Source organism: Poecilia latipinna, unplaced genomic scaffold (genome assembly GCF_001443285.1).
Source record: "Poecilia latipinna isolate Pla-1442-1.1 unplaced genomic scaffold, P_latipinna-1.0 Scaffold715, whole genome shotgun sequence".
Taxonomy (NCBI): Eukaryota; Metazoa; Chordata; class Actinopteri; order Cyprinodontiformes; family Poeciliidae; genus Poecilia; species Poecilia latipinna.
The window spans coordinates 76,870-93,789 of record NW_015113331.1 but is presented as its reverse complement, the minus strand read 5'-3'; the positions used below and the strand labels follow the sequence as shown (position 1 = coordinate 93,789).

Below are 16,920 nucleotides of genomic sequence, written 5' to 3'. Positions count from 1 at the left end.
ACTGATGCAAGCCGCACCTTTCAGCTTTTTATTCATTAAAAACTGCGATTTTTTTTCCCTTCCACCTTACTATTCGCTATGTGGCTTCTTATTTTCAGAGCAAATCAGATTTTTTCAAAACATTTTTAAAGGCAAAATCATCAAGAAAACCGTTTCTGCAGAGAAGACGACATTGGCTCTTCAACAGTGCCTAAATCTTTATTTTTCAGTAAGCTACATTTTTTTTCTCCAAATTAGACAGTTTTACATCATGACACAAGAGTAACTTAAATTATCTAGAGCCGACATGTACGCTTGATTCCAGTCTCAATGGAAGAAAAACAAAAAACACAAACCCCAGAAAATAACAACAGAACGAAAAGAAAGAAGCCCTCTTTGCTGCGACCTTTGACCCGCTGGGGTAACAGTCCGAGCCCCCGATTGTCCACAGCTGTTAGCTCAGGAAGAGTTAATGAGTTAGACCACAGTGAGCCAATTAGGCAGTCCAATGTCGCGTCTTTGATGAAGTCAGATATGCAACCAGAGAGCGAGAGAGAAACCCAACCGAAGAATGGCACCGTGAGAACAGAGATGAGAAGATCGATATGAAGCTTTTCTTTTCTTCCAGGTCCAGAGTTTTTTTTTCCTCATTAGTTCGGATTCCTCTGGTTTTGTTCTCCGATACATGCAACCAGACGCTCTTCAGCTCGTCAACATAATCATCATGAGACGTTTTCAGCTCAGCCAGGAAATGAACAGCAGGCCTGTGTGATGGCACCGGTGAAGAAAAAGCAAAAAAAACAAAAACAAACAACTAGTCATTGATTCCAGTTGAGCCTTGAAACCTGAAAATTAAATCTTTTGTACATTTATGAGGAGAATGTTTTTCTCTGTGTCGCACAAAAGTTTTTATCCTTCAGCAAATCAGAACCCAAGAACTTTTGAATCGACTCACCACCTGCACCACCTGCTGTACAAACAGATGGCATGAAAAATTTAAACAAACATAAAAATTTGATTTGGGGATCAAGCATCACTCTTTAAAAGCCAAGGGTTGGGTTTCTCTTTCACCAGATTCAAATTTTGTTTTTCCCGTAACGTTCCCGACAGCTTCCAGGAAAATTTCAGGATGGGAAAATATGAAAAAAAGAGATCCAGATGAATCAACTCTAATGCTTTAAAACTGTGTCTTAATGTTTTAAACAATTAAATGATTATTATCCATCTTTTCCATGAAGCTTCCAACACATTTATTGTCTTACTTCCAAGCAAATTGTATATTTCAGATATTTTCTGCACCTAAAACTCATTCTTTAAGGACGGCAAACCTACCAACACATAGAAAAAGCAGTCTGTTGTCTTAGTGTTCAGATGCCATAATGCTTTTTTCTTCTAAATTAAATCTAATTATATGGGGTTAGGCAGATTCTGCATTAGTGGCTCCAGTTGATGTGTAAAAAAATAAATATGTAGTGCTTTTTTTTGTTGGAGATTTTTTTTTTTTATGTTAAAAACGGCAAAAATCTGACGCTGAATGCGGTGTAAGAGAAGCCGGCTTGACAGGAGGAGGAAGAAGAGGGCGAAGGTAACAAAGATGGAATGCCAGACGACAAAAACCCAACGAAAAACAAAACATTTCAGCAGAAATCAAACTCTGCAAACTAATTATTAAAAAAAAAAACAGAATTATTTTCCAAAAGCACAACAACACTTTTGTTTGTTTTGTGTTTTTTTATATCCTACATCCAGCGACATTATAGTTAACAAGGATCAATATATTTTTATAATCATTTTAAGGTACCTCTTATAGTTTTCTGAGTATTTACAACTGTACAAGCAAAGCACATACTTCAAAGTGCACATTTTAATACAGTTTGGACTAGTTGCATTTTTACAAGGTTTAGAACGTTTCCCCCCCCAAAAAAAGAAACCAAACAAACAGAAACAACCTGGAACTAAAGTAAGAACAAAAACTTTTGTCTTTCGTACAATTTTTACAGAAATCAGTGAAAAGAAAAGTAAACACTGCCAGATTTTCTGTCTAAAGTAAGACTAAATATTTTCCACGGCGTCGCTTCGTTAAGCTCGTTAACATCCGGGGGGGATTTTTTTTTTTTCCTCTTGAGGAGAAATAAAAACTCGATGCTCGTCTTGTAGAAAAGTTAAGGCAAAGTTATTTTTCAAGTTTAAATAAAATTCAAGTTTTTCAAACACTGGATGGATTTTTATTTTTTTTTTTTTTTTACGTTTTATGTGTACAGAGACTTCAACATGGATTCCCCCCAAATCTTCTCACTAAAAAAGAAAGAACAGCTCTGCTTTATAAATAACTGGATATGGAAACTTTGTCATTTTCCACCAATAAGGAAAAAAGAAATCAATCCATCCGAGTGCGTCTCAGTCCTTCAAAACAAAAACAGAAGAAAAAGTATCCAAATGAAAAGCAGCATAAAAACAAATGAAAAAGAAGGTATTCCCTTTTCCAAACGGGCTCCGGTTTTCCTTTAGTGGGATTTTGTGTTGGAGGAAGACTTGATCGAGACGCGGTTCTTATTTCCGGACGGGAACGCGACAACAAAAGTATTTACTTTCTCATGAAAATTTGAATTTTTTAAAGATTTTGCCAGAGTGGCTGCTACAGTAAACAAATCTAATGATTGAACATCACAAAAATTCCCTCTGTGCTTCAATTCCAGCTCCCTTTTGCAGAAAACCGGAGAGAAGAGGCCAGAAAAAAAAAAATCAAACTGTGTGTGCTTAAGATGATATTTAAGGAAGAGTTTTCCCACTCTAAGCAAATCGAATCCAGGAGAAACCGACCCAAAACCGAACCGACCTGCTTCTGCCTCTTCAACGTGCAAGCGAACACAAATCTCTTCCGCTTCCCTGAAAATATTCCAGGTTCATTCCAGCTTTTCACACATTCTGGATTCACCATCCGCTAACCAGCGCTTCACGAACAACAACCGCCTCAACGGGAAAAAACAAATAATCCTGAAGAAGTCATCAACACAACAACTGAATGCTGGGAATGCCGTCCGGAAAACTATCAAGACCAAATTCCCTCATGCTTCTCTTGTGTTAGTCAAAGGTTTGTGGATGTAAACCGAGAAAAATCGCAGTAACTGACCCCAGGAATCTAGCACCGTCTTCCGAATATTCCGATTAATTGCAAACAGCTGAATGGTAGCTAGTGTTACAGTTTTCCCAGGTGGTTTTCCAACATCTCGGATCAAAACCAATGGATTTTTGACAGATTTCTCCCAGCTTTTTCCTGCAGAAAAGTTTGAATCAGAGACAGATGGCCGCCGTTACAGGCCAGACAAAGAGGAAAAAAAGGCGATACCTAGTGGCAGACAACTGCAACTGCCCATTAGAAAATAATGAAAGTTAGTGTAAATAAGTCGGGAAATTTAACGATGATGAAATCCCAGAACGAAGTCCGTTTGGGCCGCGCCGCCATAATGGCAGACAGTTGCAAAGAAACGAGGGAAAATAAATGAAAATTATTTGAAAAATCAAATAAATAAACTAAAAAAAAGAAGGAGAAGAAGCAGAAGAAAAAGAAGAGACGGTGCTCTACATGCACAGTAAAGTGCTTTATGTCTGCAAGCCCTGATCCAGAGCAGAAGGCGTCCTCTATGCTTGTTGCTGACTGGTGATACTGGGGGAGAAGTGGAGTAGCCCTGACTCGTTTTTTAGACTTCTATGGAGCGTAGTGGAGGAAGAGGAGGGCCCGCCTCACTGCGGCGATTTGGGCGGGGTGTGGTGGGCGTCTCTGCTGGAGGGCTTCCCTGGGTGGGGGGGCGGCGAGGCCCAGCGCCCCGCCGGCCTCCGACCCTCTTTCAGGGGCCGAGCCGTGGAGGCGGGCCCAGATCTGGAGGGCGGGTGGTAAGTCTCTCTGGGTTTGTGCTCCCCTGGCGGCGCGGAGGAGGCGTCGCTGCACTTCCTCTCCTCGCCTGTGGGGGCAGCGCAGCTTGGCTTGGCTTCCTTTGAGGGGGCTGAATGCAGCAGCGTGGGGGCGTCCTTCGCTCGCTGGCAGATCTCGGCATAGGACGGCTTCCTCAGCTCCTGACGGCAGGAAAAAAGTTTCAGCAAATCAGATTTAGGACTTTTTAAAGCATTTTTAAAGAGACATGGAATTAAATTTAAGAACAAAAAACCTTGGGGGGCCAGAAAGTTGGATAGGAACTAGTTACATTTACTTCAGTAATTTTTTGGAAAAAATGTACTCTTGGGAATATTTTTATTGTGCTGAACTTTTAGTTTAACTTGAGTAGTTTTCTTGAGTAATAGGTTCTGGATTTTCTGCCCACTGAATGAAAAACAAACATGTTTTAACCAAAAAAATCACCAGACACAGACACACAGCTGCAGTTTATGTTAAAGCTTCATAAGCGTTTTATTGAAAGAAACTGATTTGGAAAATGTTTCTTTTGCTTCATTTTAGTTTTATATAAATTATTGTAATTTTAGTCCTTAAAATACCAAAATTTCCATTTAACTTAAGACCAAACAAACTACAAAAGGTTTGAGACAGAATGCAACTAGAACTGTATGGATTGGCAAATGAAGTTCTTTTATTTTTGTTTTCATTTTAACATCTTATTAAAATATTTTGTAGATAGCTTTAAACTTTGTCCAAATTCTGTCGTAGTTTTGAACACAAGTCAAAGGGGGGAAAAAAACGCATAAATATAAATATATCAAGTTTGATGATATCTGACACTTAAAAAGTATCGTCGATTGATTGGTCAAGAGTGTGGCGTTTCCATGGATACCAAATACATTTAACTGAGGGGAGGTGGAGGAAAATCATTAAAACCTGAGGACTTAACGAGTTTTAAAGGAGTCATAGAGGAGGAAGTAGTTAGTTTACGGGTTGGTGAGTACTGACCGTGGCGGCGCCGTTGACCTGCACTGATTTGCTGGCGGTGGACAGCGTGCCGGGAACGCGCTCCACCGATGGCGGCGCCTCCTTCGGCTTCGCCTCCGCCGCCTTCGCCTCCGCCGCCTTCACCTCGCTGGAAAACGGAAACAGGAAGCAGACAGTTTATAAAGTCTGGACTTCAGAATCGTCTCCGTTATTTTCGTCGCTGCGGTTCTTACAGAGAGGCCGAGGGGGCGGGGCTTAGCGGCGTGCCGGGAGTCGACGTGGAGGTCGGGGGGGCGGTAGGGGTCGAGGGGGAGGGCTGGAAGCTGGGAGGCAGAGGGGAGGCGGAGGACCGGAGAGGTTCTTTGGGACCGGCTGGAGGAACAGCGCCGCCGCTGGGGTCTGGATTCACAGTCTGGAAAAGGAAGAAGGAGGAGGAGAAGAAGAAGATCTGGTTAAAGGAAAAGTTCCTGGAAAATATCAGAGTCTATAAGAAACCTTCAGGCTCCGCGGTTCACCATGTTTACGATTTTTCAGGTCAAAAACTGGAGCAGGGATCAGGGTTCCGACATTTCTCTCATAAAAAAATCTCCAGATTGGATTTTCCCTCATTTGACTTTCCAAAGCTGAACTAAAGTTTCCAGTTCAGTCTATAGAATATATTTCTAGATCGAGATTTAAATAATCTAGAAACAGCAGAAACGGGAAGGAAAAAAGAGAGGATACAAGGAAGGATAAAAAAAAGAAGGATGGATGGGAGGAAGTAAGGCAATAAGGAAAGAAGTAAATAGTGAAGGAAGGAAGGAAAAAGGAGAGAAAACAATTAAGGAATAAAAAATCTGAAACCAGATTCCAAACTTTTCCAGGGTTTTAAGTAGTGAACCTGTTAATCAGGATAAAACCCGACAGAACCCCGTTAGCAGGTCCGGTTCTCACCCGCTCCTTGGTGGGTCCCAGCACCACGCTGCTCGCCAGCCGGCTGTCGAACGCCTCGTCCGCCTTCAGCTGCCCAGCGGCGCCCGGGAGCGGCGGGAAGCTGGACAGGCCGAGCTCGAAGCTGGGAGACGGGGGCTTGGGAGGCGGCGGCGGCGACTGGGGCGTCGCTCTCTGCACAGAGACGGACAGAACCTCAGAACAGGAGACATCGACGTCAGAACCTTTCTGATGGACGGCAGGAAGGAGGAGCACTTACCGTAAACTTTTCATCCCTCTTTTTCCTAGAAGAAGAAAGAGTTTTCCTTTAACAAAGAGGATTTACAAAACTCCACTTTTATCTGAGAACTTCACCTCTGATCACGGCTGGGCGATTTGATCAATTGAATAATTGATCAAATTTGATCAATTATTCAAATTTTATCAATTTATCAAATTTTACAGATTAACCAAGTCGAGCTTAATCAAATTTTTTGAAAATAAACAAGTTTTACCAATGAATAAAATCTTAGCGATGAGTTAAATTACATTGGTTAACCACATTTTTAATTTTTAAAAATGTAATTTTTGAAATGAACAAGCACACGTCACCCTGGCCTGCAGAACCACAGACTTACCTTCCCCGGCCGACTCCGAGGGAATAATCTGGGATTAGCGGTTCGGTGACGCGGCCGGTGCCGACGGCGTCGCGGCGGGGGAAGGCGGCGGTGGAGGGCAGCCTGGTTCTGGGCTGGCTGGAGGGGAGCCGGGCCGGCGGGCTGCTGCGGACCCCGTTCAGCCTCTCGCTGGCGAAGCCGGGGAAGAGGCTGGGGCTGTCCAGGAGGCCGGAGCTGCGGTCCGCCGTGGGGATGCTCGGCCTCAGGTGGGGTTTGCTGTGATTCCTGAGCGGAAAACATCAAGTTGAAGGTGATGATTGGACAGTTCTGGTTCTGAAAACGTTTGTTTTTGGCGTCAGAGAGACGGACCAACCTGTTCCTGGGGGAGAAGTGTCTGACGGTGAGCGGCGACGTTGCTGGTTTGAAGCTGTGTGACGTGGTGAATCCGTTGATGAACTGGTTGTTGTGAAAGGGGGTGACCTGGAAGATTCATTCATTCATCAGCTTCATGAACAGGAAGTGAACTGTGTTAAAGCTGCAGCTAACAACTACCTTCAGTAATTGATTAATCGATTGTTCTGAAGATTAACTGATTATTATGATGATTAATCGGTTAAAAATGGTCAAATTCTGCAGTTTTTTCATTTAACCAGCTAAGAGCTGAAACAATTAGTTGCGGTGAATTTATTGTTGAAATTGTAGTCAACTAATTTAATGACTGATTCATCTTTAACTGGAGAATACAGACTCAAAAAACGCCATTTGCTGAAAGAACAACACAATCAGAGCAGAAATTAAGACAAAGATTTTCCATTTAAGATAAAAGAAAAATTTTTACAGACAAATGTTTTATTTTGTTCTAAATGTTTTTTTATGTTTTGAACAGTTTTGGCTTACTTACTCCTCTGACAATTAGCTTTTTTGAGTCTGTATACTCCAGTTAACGATTAATCAGTTACTAAATTAGTTGACAATTATTTCAATAACCAATAAATCATGATTAATTTTATTAATCTAGAACTGGACGGAGTCATTTCTGAACTTTTGAGCAGAAAAATTCACACCATTTGTAACAAATCAAACCATAAAAACTGAATTATTTTGACTGGAATGATGGTTTTCCCCTCAGATTGGTACAGATTTTACTCCAGTTAGCCGCTTTAAGCCCGTGGTGTGCAAGCCCAGTGTGCGTACCAGCGCTGGGTCGATGAAGCTGTGCGTGGTGGACCAGGCCTGCGGCGTGATGAGGCTGTAGAGAGGGAACTGCTGCTGCGGGCTGTAAACAGGCGGGATGTAGTAGGACGTGTAGCGCTGCTGCTGCTGCTGGGCGTAGGGGTTCACCTCCACGGGCCGGTAACCGTTCTTTGGCATGAAAGTGTTGATAGCGATTGCCTTCGCCTTTATCCTCGCCTGGCAGGGAGAAAAGTCTTAGATTTAGGTAACAGGGAATATCAGTAATCACAATGAAAGTTGATTTTTGAGCTGAATTTCACCACCTTGAATTGATTGTAACTAAATGGTAATTTATATCTGTATTTATTGAGCTTAAAGGTGATTGGAATGAACCAGGTTTCACTTTTGTTGAGAAATATAACCATAATAAAATTCAGCTTCAGAGAAGTTTCTATTTCATATTTTTATAACATATAATAAACTGTTTCCCTTAAAAAGAAAACGGGCCTTTACTGAACAACGCAAGTGCATTTTTGTGGATACGTTTTCATCTTAAACTCAGTTGTGAAAAGTGTTTTCCTCCTTGGTGGTTTTATATTTTTCTGCATGTTTGTGACACTTCACTGCAAAAACACAAAACCTTACCAAGTACTTTTAATCTGGTTTTTAGTGCAAATATCCTAGTACACTTGAAATCAGATAAAATCAACTTACAAATAACTATTCAGCAAGATACACAAGCTTGTTTTAAGCCAATAATTCTTTAATATTGATGAACAAGTTCTATTGGCAGATTATTTAACTTATAACAAGACATTTTCAAATAAGTGAAATAATCTGCCAATGGAACTGGCACTTTTTCATCACTATAAAAGAATTGTTGACTTACAACAAGCTCTATATCTTTTTGTAATGTTCAGTGTTTCAGAAAATTAAAACAATTTAAATATTAGTCAACTTGACAGATAAATATTGAATTGTGAAAAAACATGCAAAAAACAGGAAACGAAAAAAGAGACAAAGACTATTTCACACCACTGCATGTGGACAAATTTAAATCATTATAATATTTCATAAACCGCTGAAGATGTGTGGGGAAAAAATTCTTAAAAATCTGTTTAGATCAACTGAAAATAGCAGTTCAAGCACTCCTATGTGCAGTGATTTCTCCTAACAGCATCTCTGGTTATTAAATATGGATGTTTACTCTGCTGCAAACATGCTGCATGAAAAGTTGATGAAGATCTAAAACAGATGTTAGCTTTTATAAATCAAAGGATTTATTGAAGCCTGTCAGCTCACTGCTCAGTGGAGATGAGTTTATTTCTCAATAAACAGAACTAATTAATTATATAAACAGGACTGACATCGAGGCATCCTGTTAAATAAAAACAACAGAAAGGCTCTAAAAGACTGAGTTCTGGTTCCACAATTAAAAACATTAAGTAATGAGTGAAAAACAGAGAGGTAATAACAGCTTAGAGGCTGTAAATGGCTGGTTAGATACCTTAATTGGCTTCCCTTGGAAGGTCTTCACTTCTTCACGAAGATACTGATATGCCTTTGGAGAAAAAATGATGGAATAAGAAAATCAATCAGTTTCAGGTCTTTAAAATACGGGGTTCTTTTGCACTTAAAAAGGTTAAAATAAATCACTTCTGAAACTCTTTTCTGGTTGGTTTAAACAAAATAATACTAAAGTTAAAGGTGAAATATTTGAGTGAAAGAGAATCAGAGAGAGAGAGAGAGAGCAAGAGAGAGAGCGAGAGAGAGAGACAGAGAGAGAGAGAGCAAGAGAGAGAGAGAGAGCAAGAGAGAGAGAGAGCAAGAGAGAGAGAGAGAGAGAGAGAGAGAAAGCGAGAGAGACAGAGAGAGAAAGAGAGAGAGAGCAAGAGAGAGAGAGAGCAAGAGAGAGAGAGAGAGAGAGAGAGAGTAAGCGAGAGAGACAGAGAGAGCAAGAGAGAGAGAGCAAGAGAGAGAGAGAGCAAGAGAGAGAGAGAGAGAGCGAGAGCGAGAGAGAGAGCGAGAGAGAGATGGCTGGTTGTATCCTCAGTTTTTCTTCTCAGAACTTTATCGATCTGACTCGAGTTGGAGAGGAAACATCGGTTACCTGCTGTGCATCTGCTTCTGACTCGAAGGTGATGAACCAGTTGTCGTTGTAGGCAAATTCACAGTTGATAAACTTGGGTAAGTTGTTCCCTTTGAAAAGGGCTTCCACCTCCTGGAGAAACAGCGAGGGAACGTTATTCACGCCGAGGAGAACCACAACAGAAAAACACAGTGATCCAGACTAAAAACAATCAAGATCATTGTACACAGATGGAAAGAGATCGGTGTGAATAATGAAAATATCCCATCAGGCTGTGTTTAATCTGGCCGACACTGACCTCTATAGGCGTGCTCTCTGGAACCTCTCGGAGGATTACGATGCAGCGGTTCTGATTGGGTCGCACCTTCTCCCCCTTCTCGTCCACCTGGACCAATGGCAACGCTGCAGGACGACACAAAGAAGTTTTTAAAAAAGTCAACCAGTAGACATTTTTAAATCCTCTGATGCTTTGGACTAAATGGCCTGTAGCAACAAAGTCTCTGGTTTGAATCTCAAATCTTTTCTGAGTAACTTGCATGTTCTGGTTCTCCACCTTCCTCAGTCTGATGCTTTTATCATCCAGTTTTTGTGCAAATTTATAGCAAATTTTCAGTACAAATGGACACAAACACTGGCTGAAAGTGATGCTATAACTCCCACCTGCAGGTGGCAGTATTTCTTCTACGACTCCACTGTCTGAGCCTTGAAGTAAAGTTACAGCTCATGACTGATATGGCCAGACAAAAAGCCACATTTGCTGCAGAAATATCACAAACTTTCTTGCAAATATTTCTGAAGTAGTGCCACAAAATCAGATAGATTGATTATAAAGAGAAGAAAAGCGATTGTGAAATCCTTGAGGAACTGATTATTGAAATTGTATAGGGTTTGGATCAATATCCTGCTGAAAGATCTTGTTTTCTAACACCTTATTTTAAATAAACATGGTGTTTCAAACTATTTTGAAACAGATATTGTTTTGGTGGGAAAAAATATCTGTGGGATTATTGCCAGGAACAAATATTTTTCAGTGGCACCAGACCGAAGTTCCAGCACCGAACATTTCACTAATGCAAAAATTGTTTTATTTAAGGTTAAAGTCTGAGAGAGGTTATTTTACTTAAAATAATTTCTTTTATTTAAAAATATCTGACTAGCTTGTTTAATTAAAACATCGCATGCCTAATTTATTGAAAAGAAAATTGAATCATAGAAAAATTGTGTTTTGAATCTGATTAATTTTGCAGATCTTGTCTCACAGACATGAATGAACATGGACGAGCGGACAGATGGCATGATAAACTTTTTTAAAAACAATATACTTTTCTTTAAAACCTTATTTAACCTTATTTATTTAAAATCTTATTTAATTTTAACTCTTCAGCAGCCATTGCTTTCTAATTTAAATTAAAATTTTAATCCAAGCTGTTGGGAGGACATGACTGAGCAACAAAAAAAAAAGCAAGTAGTTTCAAGTTAGGCTGTAAATTAAGTCTGCGTTTAAATCAAATGCACCTTAATAATCAGTCCAGGTAAATCAGTGTGAACCACTTCCTGAGCGGTTGCTGCAGCCGACTGACGTCACGCTGTTTGCTTTAAAGCCAGAGATTAAACATGGAGCGCTTTACTCACATCGTAAAATGTCCACTATCAGCTCCACGTCAGTGCTGAGCTTCTTGACGTGGTCCAGGTTGGCCACTGTCACGATTGGCACGTACTGGTCGCTGTCCATCTGGGAGATGAGGTACATGTCACTGGCCAGGTTCTCCCTGTCGGAGAGAGAGGAAACGGGTTAGGACTGGAATCAGACAGTGATGCAGGAATTCTCCGTTTCTGCATAAATCATTACCCACTATTTGATAACCGAGCAGCGCACATCTGGTTTCTGTCAAGTGTTTAGAAAAGGACAATCTTAAAAATGCAGAACATGAGGTTAAGAAAAAAAACATTATTTTTCTTAAAATGTGGAGAAATGTGAACTAAACGGTCTTAAATGTTGAACAAAATTCTTCAAATTCATTGCAGGTAATTTCATCTTTGCTTGATGCAACATGCATAAAGTTAAACGAGTGAAACTAAGAAAAGTTTTAAAAAGACTAAAATTAACTGTTGTAGGATGGAGGCTTAAAAAGATTGACTGCATTATTCAGATTGTGAATCATCAAGTAAAGTAATTTTTAAAGTAACTTATTACTTCTGAAAATGAGTTTTGGATTACTTTCTTAGAGAAATAATCAGTAAATTCCAAATAATTAGACCAACTTGTTGTGGATGGTGAAAACGTCCAGTAGCAGTCATTCTTCCATCGAATCCAACAAAGCTTCTGACTGAAGACTGTTGCTTCATAACAGTCTCATGACTGTGATGACATTCCGACAGCTCAATTTCCAGGCAGCTAAGAGGATATTTCAGAGAAAAATGTCCTCTATGACACCATCAGTTGATGGCTTGCTCTGCTAATCCACCTCATTTTCTTTTGCTACTCCTCTTTGTCTGGCTGTACGATTAGAAAGCCTTTTAGAAAGAGATGTTGGAGTCGTTACTGTGATTTGAAATGCTAATCAGCTGCTCCCGGTTGTAAACGCAGCCCCTTGTTGCCATGGTTACGCATCACAACAACTGTCTGAAAGTAAGAAAGTAAAAGCAAAAATCCTTCCAGCTGCACAGCACAGAACAATGAGGAAAGAGGAAAATAATCTAAATTTGTAAGGTTTTGACTTGTGAGCAGCAGCACTGCAGAGGCGTTTAAAGGCTCTGAAACGGGCCTTTCATTCAGACCATGCCCGACGCCCACAGAGGAACAATGACAACCAGATGCCTAAACAGAGTCCAGCCTCACTTGGGGCCAGACTCAGGCCTAAATAAATAAATAACTCATAACGTTTGGTGAAAGCAGCACTTTTCATGGCAAAGCTTAAAGATCTTTCTGACCATGAATAAAGCTGAACATCCAGAAGGAATTTAAATGCAATTTGATGTGAACTTAGAAAAGGTATGCAAATGTTTTACTTTAGAGGGACAAATAATAATTGGTGTCGAAACCAACTGAAGTGGTTATGGCATCTGATCTAGAAAGTTTAACTGTTGAAAAATTGCAGCTTTTTATACCAGTTTATAATTTAGAACCACATATGGAAATGGAATAAATCTGATTTTTATTTTTTTAAGGGTGAAAAGATGAGAATTGGTTCGTTCAGACAATCAGATGTGTCACACAGATTGGGTCGCATTCATCTGCTGTGTAGACAAAGCCTGTGTTAGAGACGAGACGTTTTTTCAGCCTTCTTAGATTAGAGAATGTGGAACCTGACGATGCAAAGAATATTTCTTTCATTCTTATCCTTTTAATTTTATTGTTTTATTTTATACTTTCTTGGGAAAACAGAGTAACTTCAGTCAGAGGCTTATTCAAATTCACTGTAATACAGACTGCTACAGAAGACCTTTCCTGCCAACAGTCGTCACCGTCTACAGCAACTCTTTGATTCCTATCTTTCCTATCTTTTTGGAGTAAAACTATTAATGGAAAATGTTGGATAGACGCTTCACCTGGTTATTTATCTGAGATTTTCAGATTTAAAATAAATTTGAGTAAATACTAATTAATGCAAAGATTAAGATTGTTGCTATAAACAATCAAATTATAAATTAAAATGAGCTCAATCATAATTAATATTTTTTGAAGGGCAATTTTTATTTATCATTTTTGGTTGTGTTTTAATTTTGGATATTTAAAATATCTTGCAGTTCCATTGTTAAGTTTTCCTTACAAAATAAATGTTTACTGGTCTTTGAGGGGGGAAATTTGCATCATTATGCCACAATCAATATATTACTTGAATAACATTATCACTCATCACAATAATTATTGGAGCAATTTATCATCAGGGAAATTTGTAATCAAGACAGTCCAGGCAAAGATAAAAAGATAAAAGATTAAGTCTGTCCAGACAGAATAGGCATAGGCATACCTATGCCTACTTAGGCATAGGTATGGCGTTGGTACAGATGGTATTTTAAGTTACATTCTGATTTGTTTCATCCTGAATCTTCCATCAGATTTGCAGAAAAGTCTGTAGTGACACCAACTTAAATCATCTTGATCAAGCTTCAGTGTGGAGTTTCTGAATGGAGGTAGAAGTAAACGGCCTAACAATGGCGCAGATCCGTTTCTGTTTTCTGGGTTTCTGTTTGTGTTGATGCATGCAGCCGGCCAGGCGGCACGTATTGTGAGCTGCCAGCATATGTACTCCCTGGAGGCCACAAGCAGCTGATAACCTTTACATCTCGCAGAGGGCCCCGGAGGTTTAACCGCCACGGGAAAAACACTGCTGTGTCGGAATGCAGTCGTGTTGTGGTGCTGGCAACACGAATCCACAGAGTTTCACAAGAAGGAAAGAAACCGACGGGATCCCGCTGTGGTCAACAAAAGCTGCTGTTCTCCAGGTTCATGAATCATCCACAGCTACTGGCTCAGTGTTAAACAGGAAAACAAGTGGAAACCTTTCAGTGATCAGTTTGTGTGCATAGTGAGGAAAAAAAGATATTTTTAATTAGGAACATTAACCAAAGTGCTAATAATTAAAATTTTTATTGAGTTAATAGCAGGGTGTGTGATTAATTAATCATATTTTAATCAAACTTTAAACAAAATAATCAACATTTTCTATTCAAAATAAATTTTTTGCTGCTAAATTATTGTATAAATAGACACTTGAGCTCAACAACAAAGATATTTATTGTTTCTTCTTTGTTATTCAACCATCAACACTATTCTATCCATTCACCTTTCCAGTTTTTCTTGAACCTTTTTCAGAAATGTGGGCTGTGGACACTGACGTTAGCTGCAACATGTTTAGCATTAAGATGCTGTTGAATAGCTTTGCTGATCGGCTAATTCCTTTTATGAAAACAGCATTTATACAATCAGATTGTTTTTCCAATAAATATTAACTTCAAGTGGGCCAGAAAGAGATGGCTTTGCGGTTCGCTGTTGTTAGCAGGTGTCATTTGTGCGTCAGATTTAAGGGCGTACCAGAAACACTGGAATAGAAAGGTTCCAGACGGAACTTTTGTACACACACACACACATATATATATAATAATTGCAGTAAAGTTTGTAAAATCTAACTAATTAATTAATCAAAATTAAAGCATTAAAGTACTTTCTCTATTAATCATGCATAACACCTGATTAAAACATATCTTCACACAACCCAGCTGCTGATAGAGGCTGCCAATACACTGAAAGTCTCAGAGGAATATGCGTTTTATGAACACATATGTTGTGTCCTGCATCGATCTTGATGTTGACCAATAGATCTTCTTTTCTACCAAACTGGTTCCAGTGGTAAACTGGTGCTAAAGTTAGCTTAGCAACGCTTCTTTCTAATTCAACCAAGCTCTGGTACCAAAAAACTGATGCTATGTGAGCATCAATGGCCAAAGAGAAAGAATGGCTTTCACCAGGGGCTGAAGAGGCCAACTACACACTTACTAGCTCTAACATTAGTTATGGTCTAACTTGATGCATTTAACCCATAAACAGTAGAATCAATACGATTTAACATTACAGAAACAACATGAGGTCTCTCATCTTCCTGTTGGGTTTTATTATCACCTGTCACAGATTTTAAGTGGGTCAACGCAGCGCACAGCTTCACTTAAAGCAGATACTTTCCACAGAGCCCATAAACCCCATTTCTGACTTCACCAGTTTGTTTCATGGCCAGATTTAGACTCAACGGTTCAACTGAGTTTCTCCCCAAGATGAAGCAACTTATAGAGCTAACACTGCTAACACGCCTGAGTGTTTTCTTCTAACAATAGGAAGTCATGGCAAGTGGTCACTTACTCCAGGGTTTAAGACATTTTAAGACCGTTATGAATGGTATTTAAGACTTTCATCAAGACAGAAATCCACAAACAAAAATCTCAAATTGTATGGGTTGGCAACAGAAGTAAGCAAACTGCCAATACATTTGTAAATGATGGACAATAAAAAGGTAATATCTTGCTAGATAAACAACCAGCTAAATACCTAGTAATGATATATTAGCAGCTACTTACAGGGAGACAAAACCACCTTGTGTCACAGAACGAAGTGAACTCATACTTAAAGGTTTTGCATAACAGTAAAGGTCAACAAGAAAGAAAACTACATAGAATCATACGAGGTTAAATAGTCCTGCTACAACAAAATTTAAGACCTCTGATTAACATATTGAAAGCCAAGTGATTGATTTTTAATGAATGTAATACATTTTAAGGATGTGCAAACATCCTCTACTCTAAATCCAAGTTGTGCTGGAAGTTTCCTTATGCTAAAACGAGATTATTCCTTTCCACTGTCGCCACATGCATGATCAGGAGAAATTATTGGTCGGCTCCTTCTGATAGAAAACTTTACAAATTGGTCCAATTAACTGAACTGCATTTTAACTAGGATGTTACTAGTCGGCTTACAATTCAATAGGAACCTGTTTAAATTTACACTTACCCATGACAGATGCAAAAAGCTACCTTTGCAAGCCAATAAGGGTATATTAGCAGCTAGTTACTGGTAGCCCCAAGAACAATAAACTACTCAGAATATACAAGAGTAAATAGTCCTGCCACAACAATATTTATGACCTATAGTTAACTTATTTAGGCCAACTTACATTTTTTCAATAAATTTAAGACACTTTAAGATCTTAGTTTTAGATATGCAAGACTCAAAGATGCACAGAAACCCAGTTTATAGAACCTGTCAAGAACCAAAAGTAGCTTATGGAGGAGAAGTTGGACTCACCGGGACAGGCAGAACTCCAGGGTCTTCTTCAGGTTCTCTCTTAAGCCCTCCTGGCTGTTGTCAGGCGGAGAATCACTGCCTGTTGATAAGACAGGAAAGAAAAATGATTTTAATAGCAAGAAATAAATACATCTTTTAAAAACTTGGTGCAAACAAACAAACTGAACAAAAAGTGAGATAAATGGAGGAAAAATAGAACAATGAATATTTAATGAAGAAATAAGCAAAAGGAAAATGGCAAAATCTTCCCTACTGCTGACTTTATAGGCCCATATAGCCATGAAGGAAACATCTCATCAGTTTCTTCAGTTCAGTTAAGTTAAGTTAGCTTAGAGTTTGAATCTGTTGTCAATCAACGCCCAAAGTGACCTGCAGAACATTTTTGGCTCCGTAACGGTTGTGTTTATTTCAAACAGAGAGCACTTAGAGATAAAAGTCTGGTGGCAGATCCTTGCTGGAGAGGATCATCAAATTTTAATGCTGC

The 16,920-nt window shown here is 39.4% G+C and overlaps 1 protein-coding gene across 4 annotated transcripts in view; it reads right to left on the bottom strand.

Moving 5' to 3' along the window:
• Nucleotides 1-179: 179 nt before the first annotated feature.
• Nucleotides 180-16,920, bottom strand: part of larp4b (La ribonucleoprotein 4B) — a 36,764-nt gene continuing 20,023 nt past the window's right edge. For 3 of the 4 annotated variants that reach the window (XM_015045245.1, XM_015045243.1, XM_015045246.1), the window contains 13 exons: nt 16,437-16,515; nt 11,276-11,412; nt 9,942-10,045; nt 9,665-9,775; nt 9,062-9,115; nt 7,576-7,791; nt 6,755-6,861; nt 6,403-6,666; nt 6,045-6,069; nt 5,789-5,959; nt 5,089-5,267; nt 4,877-5,003; nt 180-4,050 (listed from right to left, as the gene is read on the bottom strand). In XM_015045245.1, coding sequence (XP_014900731.1) covers nt 3,721-4,050; nt 4,877-5,003; nt 5,089-5,267; nt 5,789-5,959; nt 6,045-6,069; nt 6,403-6,666; nt 6,755-6,861; nt 7,576-7,791; nt 9,062-9,115; nt 9,665-9,775; nt 9,942-10,045; nt 11,276-11,412; nt 16,437-16,515 — 1,904 coding nt within the window. In that variant the 3' untranslated portion in view covers nt 180-3,720. The remainder of the gene's footprint in view (nt 4,051-4,876; nt 5,004-5,088; nt 5,268-5,788; nt 5,960-6,044; nt 6,070-6,402; nt 6,667-6,754; nt 6,862-7,575; nt 7,792-9,061; nt 9,116-9,664; nt 9,776-9,941; nt 10,046-11,275; nt 11,413-16,436; nt 16,516-16,920) is intronic. The other variant, XM_015045244.1, reaches the window with a different exon arrangement.